At 43.1% G+C, this 14,685-nt stretch overlaps 1 protein-coding gene across 4 annotated transcripts in view; it reads left to right on the top strand.

The window, feature by feature from the left end:
• The window catches only part of LOC135555573 (histone deacetylase 5-like), an 85,696-nt gene extending 72,341 nt beyond the window's left edge, over positions 1–13,355 (top strand). For 3 of the 4 annotated variants that reach the window (XM_064988124.1, XM_064988122.1, XM_064988121.1), the window contains 16 exons: positions 430–667; positions 797–1,002; positions 1,165–1,467; positions 5,080–5,233; positions 6,373–6,506; positions 6,723–6,843; positions 8,787–8,836; positions 9,076–9,183; positions 9,416–9,471; positions 9,686–9,773; positions 9,906–10,123; positions 10,296–10,414; positions 10,745–10,878; positions 11,022–11,106; positions 11,226–11,391; positions 11,599–13,355. In XM_064988124.1, the coding sequence (XP_064844196.1) occupies positions 430–667; positions 797–1,002; positions 1,165–1,467; positions 5,080–5,233; positions 6,373–6,506; positions 6,723–6,843; positions 8,787–8,836; positions 9,076–9,183; positions 9,416–9,471; positions 9,686–9,773; positions 9,906–10,123; positions 10,296–10,414; positions 10,745–10,878; positions 11,022–11,106; positions 11,226–11,391; positions 11,599–11,638 (2,220 nt within the window). In that variant the 3' untranslated portion in view covers positions 11,639–13,355. The remainder of the gene's footprint in view (positions 1–429; positions 668–796; positions 1,003–1,164; positions 1,468–5,079; positions 5,234–6,372; positions 6,507–6,722; positions 6,844–8,786; positions 8,837–9,075; positions 9,184–9,415; positions 9,472–9,685; positions 9,774–9,905; positions 10,124–10,295; positions 10,415–10,744; positions 10,879–11,021; positions 11,107–11,225; positions 11,392–11,598) is intronic. The other variant, XM_064988123.1, reaches the window with a different exon arrangement.
• The last annotated feature ends 1,330 nt before the right edge of the window (positions 13,356–14,685 follow it).

Below are 14,685 nucleotides of genomic sequence, written 5' to 3'. Positions count from 1 at the left end.
CACAACCATGTGATTGCCTTTCCTTAACTCAGTACATTCCAAGCCCCTGGCTCATATTCAACCTTAATTGACTCCACCATATACATTCTCCTACAGATAACCATTCATTTATGGTGTAACAACCAGACTGTGGCCCTTCACCTTTCCATAGGATACTTGATGATTAACAATTTTTCAAGTTTAGAAGTCAGAACCCGTCACTGTTGGCATAAAGGTAAACGTGCACATTTTTTTTTCCAGTGCGGGCCTTGTGTTCTAAAAATAGCTTCTTTTAATATATATTTTTTTAAGTACTCGTAAAAAAAACTGCCTGAACCTGCTCCATCCAACTGAGTTGAGGTCAAATAGAAACCAGCACACACTCCCCTGAACCAGAGTTGTCATCTGATGTAGACATTCTGACTTAGTTAACCCCCCTTCTATCCTCAGGCCAATCAGAAGCTGTTGCAGGAGGCGGAGAGGCAGGCCATCCAGACCATGCGTCAGGGTGGGGCTCTGACGGGCAAGTTTGTCAGCACCTCGTCCCTGCCGGCATCATGCCTGCCACCTGGGATGCAACACGACTTAGACTCCACCCAGGCCCCCAACAGCCACAGCAGTCACTCCTCCCTACTGCAGCACGTCCTCCTGCTGGAGCAGGCCCGCCAGCAGAGTGCCCTCCTCTCAGGTACATCTACCAACATATATTTATACTCTTATATCCCTGCCAGCAGAGCGTCCTACTTGCAGGTAAATATAGATTCAAATACATACGGCCTCTTCTGAAATGCGTCTCTCTGACTCCTCCTCCCTCCAGTCCCCATGTACGGTCAGTCGCTGTTGGTGACGGGGGACCGGGTGTCCAACAGTATGCGCACGGTGAACAAGCTACCGCGCCACCGGCCCCTGAGCCGCACACAGTCTGCACCCCTCCCTCAGAGCCCCCAGGCCCTGCAACAGCTCGTCATGCAGCAGCAGCACCAGCACTTCCTGGAGAAGCAGAAGCAGTACCAGCTCAACAAGGTAGGGGGTGCCACAAGGAACACTACTACAATATTAGAGGTTATGGTTGTGTTTGCAGGTTAAAAAAAAGTATTGCATGCCATTTGACTGGACTGAGGGGGTTGTAGTATACTGTACATGTGGCAGGGAGAGTTAGCAGTGTCTATCTGTCAACCACACCAGATTCTGTCAAAAGGGGTGGAGCTTCCTCGCCAACCGCCCACCCACCCCGAGGAGACCGAGGAGGAGCTCACAGAGACACAGGAGATGCAGGAGGAGGGAGCGGAGTCTGAGTGTCTGGGGGAGGGGCGTCCTCAGGAGCAGAGGCTCCAGAAGGAAGAGTCGGGGGAGACGTCACCCCCCTCAGAACGCCTGCTGACCCCCCTGAAGGGCGATAGCACAGAGAGCGAACTGGAGGAAGAGGATGATGAGGACGAGGCCATCGAGCTGAGGGAGTGTGATGAGGAGGGCGTACCTTACGGCCAAGTAAATACTGAATTTTTTTTAAAGACATTTTGCATTTAATTTTACTTTGATAGAGAGAAACTTGCAGGGCAATACATGTTTTTAACACTAAGATGACTTTCTGTAAGAAAATCAGAGCCAATAAGAGGTGCAAATTGTTTATTTATAAACCATGAGTTTTGTCTTTCCTTGTACTATGATTAATTCTGCTGGAATCAAATCAAAGTTTATTGGTGTTATAGCGGGTGCATTGAAAGGCTTGTTACTTGCTCCTAACAGTGCAGCAAGAATATTCAGACCCCGTTTGTTGTTGACCTTCCCAAATCTGTTCTGGTGACGTCTGTCTGATGACTAAACCTTGTGATTTGATTCATCATTGTACCTCTTATAATGGGCCATTTATGACTTAATGGCAAGAAACTGTCTAGAATGACCAATCACTCCAGGGAGGGGTGTAGATTGCAGAAATGACCTTTTTATTTTATTTATTTATTTCACCTTTATTTAACCAGGTAGGCTAGTTGAGAACAAGTTCTCATTTACAACTGCGACCTGGCCAAGATAAAGCATAGCAGTGTGAGCAGACAACACAGAGTTACACATGGAGTAAACAATTAACAAGTCAATAACACAGTAGAAAAAAAAGGGGAGTCTATATACAATGTGTGCAAAAGGCATGAGGAGGTAGGCGAATAATTACAATATTGCAGAATTAACACTGGATTGATAAATGATCATGTACAGGTAGAGATATTGGTGTGCAAAAGAGCAGAAAAGTAAATAAATAAAAACTGTGGGGATGAGGTAGGTGAAAATGGGTGGGCTATTTACCAATAGATTATGTACAGCTGCAGCGACCGGTTAGCTGCTCAGATAGCTGATGTTTGAAGTTGGTGAGGGAGATAAAGGTCTCTAACTTCAGCGATTTTTGCAATTCGTTCCAGTCACAGGCAGCAGAGTACTGGAACGAAAGGCTACCAAAAGATCAGTAGCAAAGGCTATGCAGTTGAAAAGGTAGGAACGTCATCATTAGCGATGTGGCTACATAGATTGGCGTTCACACCCAGTTCAAGTGGTGGGTTGAGTTTTGCAGGGGCCTGGTGATTTAGTAAAGGGTATCCCCTCTTGGAGGGCAGATTGGCTGCGCTGTGCGAGGCATCATCATCATGGCTCCCTACAGAAGAACGAGAGCCTTAATTCCCACCCACCTGTGAGTCATCCATTGCACTTAGCAGGAAATAAAGGAACAAGCTTTTGTAGATTGAATCGCCTGCAGTTCTTTCACAAATTACCAAGAGGATAAGTGGCTCCAGTTAAAAGTTGTTAAACAAAAGTTGTGAAAGGGCAAGTGGACGATTTAAAAACAAATATATATATGTATATATATGTGTGTATTAATTACCTGTAGTAATTTATTTATATATATATATATATAATTAATATATATATATAATTAATATATATATAATTAATATATATATAATTAATATATATATAATTAATATATATATAATTAATATATATATATTAATATATATATAATTAATATATATATATATATATATATATATATTACTAAAGGTAATTAATATATATATATATATATTACTAAAGGTAATTAATATATATATATATATTACTAAAGGTAATTAATATATATATATATAATTAGGTATATATATATATATATTACTAAAGGTAATTAATATATATATATATTACTAAAGGTAATTAATATATATATATATATATATTACTAAAGGTAATTAATATATATATATATATATATATATTACTAAAGGTAATTAATATATATATATATATATATATTACTAAAGGTAAAGTATGTGTATATATATATATATATATATATATATATATATATCTAAAGGTAATTAATATATATATATATATATATAACATTACTACAGGTAATTAAGATGGATTGGATTTAGCTGTCATTGGCCGAGACAGACTCAGTAGTTGATGACATGCATTTGGATCCTCATCAGAGCCTCATATACTTTTTGAGGACCTAAACATTACAATATAATACAGTAAACGGCCACAGTTGGCTATGTTGCTGTTCATATTTGTCTCTAAATTATGGTCATTGACAGCAATTAATACATAACGTTAAAAAGAGGCGAAAAATAATGGACATGTTTTGTGGTCACGTTCCTCTAAGAAATGCTGTTTGTGCATTGGAGGGAGGAAGAACCAATGCAGCGAGGGAGATTATAAAATAAACCTCTCTCTCCTACTCCCACACACCATTGACAAAAAATATCAGAGGAGAGAAAAGCATCAGAATTCGGGCTGTGTCTTCTCCCCCTCGATGCGCGCTCACACACCCTCCCTTCCCTTGCTGCTTTTTCTCATTTCAGTGAATGGACTCATCTGTGACTCATCTCTCCTTGGTGAATCATTCCCCTCTCCCGCCCACCCCCTCTCTTCACCATGCCAGCCCTTCTCTCCCCCCTCTCTTCACCATGCCAGCCCTTCTCTCCCCCCTCTCTTCACCATGCCAGCCCTTCTCTCCCCCCTCTCTTCACCATGCCAGCCCTTCTCTCCCCCCTCTCTTCACCATGCCAGCCTTTTACACCAATTCCCCACCCACCAGGAAGTAGGCTGCTGCAGTACTATGTATGTTGTGATGGGCTAGGGGATAGGAGTTTAGGGTATGGGGGCCATAGGGAGGGAGCATGGGAGTATGCAGTCATTCTGTAGAGACGACATCCTCAAAAACCTATTTTGGCATTTGAGTCGGTGACACGGAAGCCCCCCCCCTACACACACAGCCTGCCTGCTGAACTTTTTTTTTCCCTCTGACTCTGCTCTACTTATCTGCTGTGGTGCCTTGAATACAAATGGATCTGAGCCGCCCTCGACAATGGAAAGACATGGGAAGTGAAAAGACCATGAGAGAGACTCATAAGAGAGCCCGCATTGTCTTAGGATCTCTCATGTTAAAAGGGGTTAGCAAGGTGTGGGCCTGCCGTACCTGTGTGAGTGTAAATGTCAAGGTCTTGAAACAAACCGTCCGCAGTTTAAAAAAAGATACATGTGAACCTTGTCATTTGATCTCTGTTAGAAGGAGCATCTATCGCGTTAGGAGCTGTGTGAGCTCTAGTAAAACTCTGTCTGGATGTGTAGTGCTTCTCCCATTGACAGAAAGCAGAGCCCCGTTAGCTCAGCCACTGTTTACAGCTGGGGAATTGTCAGAGTAGTCTTTTGGCTGTTGGGAAGGCTCGGTCCTTGTCCTGCCCTGCCTTTTGAGGCTCGTATGGGGATAAGTGTTTGCCTTTGGGTTTCTACCCAGGGCCCATGTTTAGTCTATAACAGGCTTAATTTAGCTCCACCTCCCTCCCATTTTCCCCTTGTTCCATTGGCCTGAGGTGGTAGCTTCAGTTTGCAGCTATTGTGAAATGTCACTTCTCTCTCAAGGTTGCAGTATTTCTGATGTAAACAATGAAAGCCACAGAGCTGATTTTATATAGTAAGTCCATTCCCTCACACTGAAGTCCAGTCAGTGTCTCATGATGAGATATTATTAAAATCTTTAGTTGGTATTCAAAATGTCTCTCTTTGTTATTTTGTCCCCAATTTTTTTTTCTTTTTTTTCCGGACCAGCATCACCTGCAACAGCTCAATGTGTTCCAGGCATCCCTGTCCATTTCGGGCATGCCCCACAGACCTCTGGGAAGGGCCCAGTCTTCCCCTGCCACTGCCAGCGTCAAGGGGGCTCCCATGGGTGAGGTCCCCATCAAGCACCTCTTCACTACAGGTACGCTTCTTTTGGGTTTTGGAATAGATGACATACAAAGTGAGACGATCAGGACCTATTGAACAATATGAAAGAAGCTGTCTCAACTTTTATCTATCTGAATCGCTGTATTTTTTTTTGGTCATAGTGGTAGATAGTAGAGCTTTAGCAATAAATCCCTATTAGTTAAACACTAACGAAAGCCATTGGCCTTTAGAGAAGACACTTTCAGAAAACAAACACTTCCCTAGCCAGTCCATGGTCAAATGGCCCTGCAGAATAGGACGTGTTGACTAAGTCAATGGTTCCCAAACGTTGGGGCATTAGAAACGAAACACGCGGACAAAAACAAGAATATGGACATGGAACAAAGGCTACAAAACTCAGTCCAGGCTCTTTCAACTTACGCTTGAAAGTTGTAATAGTAGAATGCACAAGGTGCAATTTCGAAATTGGGTAGTGTATCATCAGTTCCTCTTGTCATGTCGGTGATTGAATACCTTAGAGCTATTTATAACTTTTCAGAAATGTCCAGATCAGCTAATGTTTTATTTCGTTTTTTTAGCCCATAGATATTGTACTTTTTTTAGTCACTCTGCTACCACAAATACACATTAGAAATGTATAGAATTGCTTTAAAACTGAAATTGTCTTTGCAACCAATAACAAAATGTGTAGAATTGCGGGAAACAAGCTTTAAATAGATGTGGTTGGGGGCGTGGGATGTTTCCCAATGCTGGAAGGGGGCCCCCCTGAGTGAAAAAGTTTAGTAACCCCTGTACTAAGTGATGAGTCCAATAAGGGCTGCCTGGGTGTTATTATTTCAGCAGAGAAAATAATAGCAAGAGCCTACAGGGTTGGATCTGATGAAACCAGGATGGCAGGATGACATGGAGCAAATCCTCCACCATGGAATAATTAACATCTCCAAAGGTCCTAACATGAAAAAATACATTTGAGATGATGATCTTATGCTCTGGCCTGCTGTGTCATGGGGTCACCATTTTGTTCTGAGAGAGAAGTTGGAGAGAGGTTGCCCTGTGCTTGGTCTTCTTCCTACCCTGCCTTGAAAAGCTACGTTTTTCTTCTTTTTCTTTCCCTTCTTTCATTCTTTCCATCTTTCTCTTGCACTCTTGCCTCTCCTATCATCTCCTTCTCAGGGTTGGTGTACGACACCTTTATGCTGAAGCACCAGTGTATGTGTGGGAACACCCACATCCACCCAGAACACGCCGGCCGCATCCAGAGTGTGTGGTCCCGGCTGCAGGAGACTGGGCTCCTGGGCCGCTGTGAGGTGAGGGCAGACTACAGCTAGAATAGCGACCAGCTCCGTTCCATATTTCCAAGAGAATTTCTTCTTAGTAACTTAAAAAAGCGAGTGGTAGCTATATTTGGAGATGAGAATGAGCTTTGTTCATTTTAAAAATCACCTCCCAATTAGCAATACAACATAACCCTGAATGAAATTGATGTATTGTGTGCTACGTGTGTTTTCCTTTACGGTGTACAGAGGATTCGGGGGAGGAAGGCTACTTTGGATGAGATCCAGACTGTGCATTCAGAATACCACACACTGCTGTATGGAACCAGTCCCCTCAACAGACAGAAACTAGACAGCAAGAAGCTCTTAGGTGCCTAACCTCATCTCATGTCTTTACGCCTCAGATATATTTGTGTGTGAGAACCCATGCATGTGTGTTTCCCTAGTCATTTTGCTCGAATGTTGGAAACAATATTTGCCCCAAGCATCCTTGAAAGTAGTTACTTCCCCTCTCCTCTCCATCCACCCACACACACACTCACACGCAGTCAGGTGGATTGTTTGAAGGCTCAGCTCCCTGACAGGCGCAGGAGGGTATTTTTAGACCTGCTGGTCGAGGGGAAAGGGCCCCAGATGCCCGTCCACCCCCGTCTGGGTGACTCATAGCTAGGCTGGGTCTCATAGAAGAGGGGGGGGGTGTGTGACTGGATCAGCTGCAAAACAGCACCGCAGTGACTGAGCCGTTGACTACACACACACACACTTCAAAGTGAGTTCACTCTGTGTGGTGCTGAGCAGAACAGGACTTGCAGACATCGATGGTATAAACCCCCGATTAAACCGTGCATTCAGGAAGTATTCAGACCCCTTTGACTTAATCCACATTATGCTATGTTACAGCCGTAATCTAAAATGGATTTTAAAAGCTTTTCCTCAATCTACACACAATTCTCCATAATGACAAAGTGAAAATGTATTTTATTTTAATTTTTGCAAAAAGGATACCTTATTTACATAAGTATTCAGAGCCTTTGCTATGAAACTCAATTTAGCTCAGGTGCATCCTGTTTCCATTGATCATCCTTGAGATGTTTCTACAACTTGATTGGCGTCCACTTGTGGTAAATTTAATTGATTGGACATGATTTAGAAAGGCACACACCTGTCTATCTATATAAGGTCCCATAGTAGACACTGCACGTCAGCAAAAACCTAGCCATGAGGTCGAAGGAATTGTCCATAGAGCTCAGAGACAGGATTGTGTCGAGGCACACATCTGGGGAAGGGTACCAAAAAATGTCTGCAGCATTGAAGGTCCCCAAGAACACAGTGGCCATCATCATTCTTAATGGAAGAAGTTTGGAACCACTAACACTCTGAGCTGACTGCCCAGCCAAACTTAGCAATCGGTGGAGAAGAACCTTGGTCAGGGAGGTGACCAAGAACCCGATGGTCACTCTGACAGAGCTCCAGATTTCTCTGTGGAGATGGTTGTCCTTCTGGAAGGTTCTCCCATCTCTGCAGCACTCCACATGTCCAACCGGCACTCCACCAATCAGGCCTTAATGGTAGAGTGGCCAGACTGAAGCCACGTGATGATGGATGAATGGAGTGAAGTACAGAGATCCTTGATGAAATCCTGCTCAGGATCTCACTGGGGTGATGGTTTACCTTCCAACAGGACAACGACCCTAAGCACACAGCCAAGACAACACAGCAGTGGCTTTGGGACAAGTCTCTGAATGTACTTGAGGGGCCCAGCCAGAGCCTGGACTTGAACTCGATTGATAATCTCTGGAGAGACCTGAAAATAGCTGTGCAGTGACGCTCCCTATCCAACCTGACAGAGCTTGAGAGGATCTGCAGAGAAGAGTGGGAGAAACTCTCCAAATACAGGTGTGCCAAGCTTGTAGCGTTATACTCAAGGCTGTAATTGTTGCCAAAGGTGCTTCAACTAAGTAAAGGGTTTGAATACTTACGTAAATGTGGTATTTCTGTTTTTTTAAAATCTATTTTCACAAATGTGAAACTTTTTGCTTTGTCATTAGGGGTTATTACGTGTAGCATGATAAAGAAAAAAAAAAACATTTCATCAATTTTAGAATTAAGGCTTTAACAAAATTTTGAAAATTCTAGGGGTCTGAATACTTTCCAAATGCACCATATCCCGAGCATCTTGGGAAAATAACTCTCTGCTAGGAAGGCTAAAAGGTGTGTCTGTGTGTGATACAATGTTGAAATATGGCTAAATAGTGTTTAACTTATTTAAACTACAATCTAACCTTTGCTCCCTGTCCCCATTGGCTCCTTAAGGTCCAATCAGTCAGAAGATGTATGCTGTGTTGCCCTGTGGAGGCATTGGGGTGAGTCCTCGATCTATCCATCCATCCATTTAGAATGGAGTTACATTGACATTTCAGTTAGAGGTTGAGATTGGATAATAATACAGCTTCAGAAAATGTCATGCAGTTTAATTGTAGGATATTCATTCAACATAAGCAGCACAAAGCTGAGCATTACATCACCTACAGCAGTGTCATGTTATCAGAGTTAAAAGAACAGTAGCGGGGTGGGGTTGAGTGTTCTCTATTGCCGTCTGCAGGTGGACAGTGACACTGTGTGGAACGAGATGCACTCCTCGGGCGCTGTCAGAATGGCTGTTGGCTGCGTCATCGAGCTGGCTTTCAAAGTGGCCGCCGGGGAACTGAAGGTAACATTACCTTGCCTCTCTCCGTTCCACTACTGTTTGATTGAAAGTTGTCAGGGGCAACCTTGCACCTTAATTTAAAATGAACAATATGTAATATACCTTGTGGGTTTGTTCATGGGTGGTAGTAGTACAGTAGTACCCTGATCAATAAGCACTTAGTCACTTGATTTTGTTGGTGGATAGGCATACTCAACATTTTCTCATGAACTGTTTCTCTCTCTCTCCTCTCCAGAACGGCTTTGCCGTGGTTCGTCCACCAGGCCATCACGCTGAGGAATCCACTGCCATGTGAGTACACCCAGGGAATCATGGGTAGAGCCGGGGTGGGGGAGTGGCTCTATGGGGGCTTCAAAGGAGTTGGTTGAAGTTCCATAGAGACATGACGTGTGCGATGGTTGATACAATAATTGGTAAAAGCGTCCATTTTGAGTAGCTACTGGGCAGTGCCCTTAAACATTCTCCCTGTTTCTGCTGATAATTATTTATTTTTTTGTGTCTGCAGGGGCTTCTGCTTCTTCAACTCAGTGGCCATCACAGCCAAGCTGCTACAGCAGAAACTAGGAGTGAGCAAGGTCCTCATCGTGGACTGGGTGAGTGGGAAGTATGTTGTTAGCGAGGCCCTATATGTGCTAGTGTTGTCATGATACCAGAATATATACCATACATTATGTGATCAATGCAGGTCATGTATTATTGTTCACATATCCGTTCTCTGTGTCCAGGATATTCACCATGGTAACGGGACACAGCAGGCTTTTTACAACGACCCCAATGTACTTTACATTTCCATGCATCGCTACGACGATGGAAACTTCTTCCCCGGCAGTGGGGCTCCTGAAGAGGTGGGGGTTAGACCTGGTATTGGCTTCAACACAAACATCGCTTGGACAGGGGGCGTAGAACCGCCCATGGGTGACGTGGAGTACCTGACTGCCTTCAGGTGAAGAGACTGTTGTTGGTCATTAGCTGAACGGGCAGCAACATTTGCACTGATCTTTCATTCATATGAACAGGCTCTGCTTATTTAGTGATTTCCACACTGCTTAGTTCTTGCAGATGATCTTGAAACATTAGAAAATAAAGTATCGTTCTCCATCTTGTCTGTTAAACAGGACGGTGGTGATGCCCATAGCCAACGAGTTCTCCCCTGACGTGGTCCTAGTGTCCGCTGGGTTTGATGCCGTGGAGGGCCACCAGTCCCCTCTGGGAGGATACAACGTCACTGCTAAATGTAAGTTGAACATTACTCCATCTTTACGTGTCAGTTTTTCTGCTAAGCCTTTTCCATAGTGTGTGCATTTATAGGAGGGTCCTCTAGCTAATTGTATATACACTACTACCCCCTGCTGGAAGAATAGTACTTAACCACTAGAAGAAACGCCAAGAGACTCCATAGGAATATTGAAGTACCTGAATTATTTCCTATCATATGGGGCCTTTACTTCATAAACCTGCACAAAACTAAAATTCCTGTGCAGACCTCTCCTATTTACATAAATTCATGATTCACTCAGAAGATTATACTCAGTACAGCGTCAGTACAGTGTTGAACCATCCTCAGGTTTCGGCCACCTCACCAAGCAGCTGATGAAGCTGGCGGGGGGACGTGTGGTCCTGGCGCTGGAAGGAGGTCACGACCTCACGGCCATCTGTGATGCCTCAGAGTCCTGTGTGGCGGCCCTGCTCGGTGATGAGGTATGACATCATCTGCTGTAGGAGGGGACAGTGGCGTGATGTCACACACTACATGTCATTTGGTAGAGATGGATGTAATTGTTCAGAGAGGTAATTCCTTGTTTTTACATCCCAATCTCTCTCTCACACTGTTTCTCTGTCAGTTGGACCCCTTGCCACAGGCTGTCCTGCAACAGAAGCCCTGTCCAAAAGCTGCTGCCTCTCTAGAGAGGGTCATCGAGATACAGAGTGCGTTAGTTTGCTAAAATCAAAATGATCATTGTGTTTTACCTGCACATATGCACTTAGTTGTGTTTGCGTCATGTGTATCACGTCACCCTTAAAACTGACTCCTTCTCTCCCTGCAGGTAAACACTGGAGCTCTCTCCAAAGGTTGGCTCCTACGGTGGGCCAGTCCTTAATGGATGCCCAGCGGAGAGAGAAGGACGAGGCCGACACGGTCACCGCCATGGCATCGCTTACCGTGGATACTGAGCAGGCCGCCGCTTCCACCGTCTCCACGGAGACCAGCAGGTAAACACCTGCACCATTCACTCTTTTGGGGATTTTATGTGGTTTTGGAATGGCTTTTTTTAAGACATCAGATTCATTCACAAGGCTGTGGGCCTGAAGTCCCACACTTATCATATACGTTTTGACCAAGCTTCGTTGGTAGGGGCTTTTATTTTGGCATGACTAAGAGGCTAATGTCATGCTGTTTCCTATTTGGTGTACCTGCAGGTCTACAGAAGAGCCAATGGAAGAAGAGCCTGTCTTGTAGGAGGAAACAGTTGTCACGACACCTTTGTCTCCACATCCTTCGGCACTAGCCTTCTCCTGTCATCCTCTCCTCTTTCCAGCCCTCGCCTCACCTCTTTCCATTTTCTGAGGATTGATGGACTTGTGATAGCCTCCCTTTCCAACTCACTGAGGTGAGTTTGTTAAAGTGTGTGTGTGAGAGGAGAGGCGTAACACACACACACACTGACCTAAAGGGGGCAGCGGCAGGTATGCGTGATTGGTGGAGAAGCAGGAAGAGGCGGGACCTTTTGAGGAGCCTGTGTGTCTTGCTTTTTTCTTTCAATCTTTTTTGTAAGCAGAAGGCAGTGGATCCAGGAGGGTACCTCGGCTCTGGGGCCCGAGAAGCTTTGTACATTTCTTGTCATACTTTATACTTTTCAGGAACATTAGGACTGAAAAAGCCAACAAGCAGCAAAAATATTTCAACAGCCACAAATACACTCAAACACACCCGCATTATATTATACACACTAAGTTCCCAACAGCGTAACAACAATGGGGTTGTATCAATGAATAATGCTCTTCCTTTCAGAGCATGTGTACCTCTGTTCCTATTTTGTCTGTCATTTGGTATTATCATGCATCTATTCAATAATCTGTTCAAAGAAGCACACAAACATATGATATGTATATTTGCATATATATTACTGTATATTCCTTTCACTGTATCCGATATCAGCTGTGGTTGTGGAGTGGAGGTCGAGCTGTGGATCCTGCCAAGGGGGACTTACTGGCTGAAGGGGACATCCCTCCAATTCAGTCTTTTCTTTTTTTTTCTTCCCTCCACTTTGTATGGGACAGAATGCATTTTGAGGTGGTTTTTACCCTTCTACTTTGTTTGGACTATCAAAAAAGGACACATACATACCCACAATCAAATTTACCGCTTGGTGCAATGGAAGCCCACGGATTGGACGAGGAAGGATTTTTGTGGAATAATACTTGGATTATGAACTTTTTGTCTCACGCTTGCTGCTGCGACTGGGTGACTTGTGGTGGTCATGAGACTGGAGAAAGATGTTTTTAGAAGAACTTGGTGCCTTTATATTAAATATCCCTGTTAACACCAACTACACCACCACTTAGCAGAACACAGGACAGAAAGACAAATCCACACACTTGTTACTCTCATGTCTGTTTTGTTTGTATATTTGTTTGCTTGTTTCTTTCAAAATGCCTTAATTTCCTCCAGAGAATGCACCATTTTAGCCATCTCTGCAGAGATGGGATTCTAATCCTATGTCCTCTCTCTTTCCTCTTTCTGGGTTTGTGTAATACTCAAGGTCAGTGTGGCCTTAACGGATTTATTATTTTATTTTTTGCATCCTTTATCAATTCCGACCCGTACAAATGCGGCTGACGGTATGATTGTGAGGAAATTTGAACGCTACAACGACCAACTTTTTGCCATGTCACTTCCTGTCACTTGTAAATACTGCATCCTGTCCTGCTCTGGCAAACCCCTCAACCTGAGACGGTTCAATAACGAACTCATTGTTTTTCCATTTATTTAGAGAGGAAGGTCTGAACTTGGTCACTTTTTTAAACAAACGTTTTATTTTGTAAAAAAAATCAAATATAAGATGTATATGAATAATGACAATAACAGTGTTAATCCAATCAAATTGGATATGAATATTATATTTGAGAAGAGTTTAAAAAAATAAAAATAATAATAATAATGTATGCTAAAGCCACCTTAAGCACACATCGTTTGCAATCAATGTTTTGTCCTAAGTGCCATTTTGTTTTTTCCACACAAAAAAAAGAGACAACAGAAATTGTGATAATGGGTGGATCTCATTTGGCAAATAATCATGAGCAAGCACCACTTTAGATGTTTACACTGCAATACCCCAATCCCTTGAAACTGTTGCCCACTTGTCAGCTGCCATAAACCCTTTGTTTGACTTAGTGTCCAGGTGCTGTGTTATCTGGCCTCCGTTGTTGCCATCAATATTTATATTTCTCAATCAATGAAGTGTTTTCACTTGACACCTATATGATCACACAAATTAAATACTTTGGAAAATATATATATTTACAGTTGGAATTAGCACAATCATCATGCTTGAGGAATTCATACAAATCAAGTATATCTACTAGAGAATGGTAACCGACACCTCCCTTAAAGACATGCTCTGGAACTTTGGCGACTACTAAGTATTATTATTTTTTTTTAACCTCTCGCTTTCGGCTGGATGTGTCAGTCTGTCGTTCATACATTAATAATCTATGAGCAGAATTACGGTCTTACCTCAATTAGCTACGCAATCCCTAGTTTAAAAGCCACTGTTTTTTGGATGCTGTGCTGCGGCATTTTCCTTATTTTCCCCCACCTAGGCCAGCCCTCTAGCAATTTGAGTAAAACCAATGAGCTTCTGCCCCTTGCCAGCTAGCGAAATGTACATGGTACATCAACAGCAGAAAAAGAGGGAGATCTAGGACATGGTGCACGTATGTCACGTAATACACAATTGTTGGGGCCCACTTTTTGCTCGTGACCACAACTTTCAGAACTACCGGCTAAAAAGTATACAAAAGTACCACTTTCACCAGCATCCTCAGAAGATAATGTGTGCTGCAGAGTGCTGGTCTCCATTGATCATTTTGTTTTATTTCAAGCAATGTAACAAAACACTGACCAAGTCTTCTGCATCTCATTTGTCCTCCTTTATTGAGGTAAAAAAAAAACTATCATTACGTAATAGGATATTTCTGTAGAGTTGTTCCCTCTAATCATAGTCAATTCTCTAGCGGTCCACTCACCATCGTAAGGTACTTTTGTCCCTTTGTCACACAACTGTATATTGAACTTATCTACATACTGTAATAACTATACAGTGACGATGTTTTCATAAGTGTTAAAGGGGTGTCAACGCCCAACTCCCTCACTAGTTACCCTTCTTCATATGGAACACAAAGGGCTAGCTTAGTTCAATCCAAAATGTAAGTTTTAGAGGTTTTCAGCCCTGTCATTTGAAGTCAATATGACTCCATGTCCATCTCAAGTAGATCAAGCTTTAT

Source organism: Oncorhynchus masou, chromosome 15 (assembly GCF_036934945.1).
Source record: "Oncorhynchus masou masou isolate Uvic2021 chromosome 15, UVic_Omas_1.1, whole genome shotgun sequence".
Taxonomy (NCBI): domain Eukaryota; kingdom Metazoa; phylum Chordata; class Actinopteri; order Salmoniformes; family Salmonidae; genus Oncorhynchus; species Oncorhynchus masou.
The sequence above is the reverse complement of the archived record's forward strand: the minus strand, read 5'-3'. Positions and strand labels throughout refer to the sequence as shown.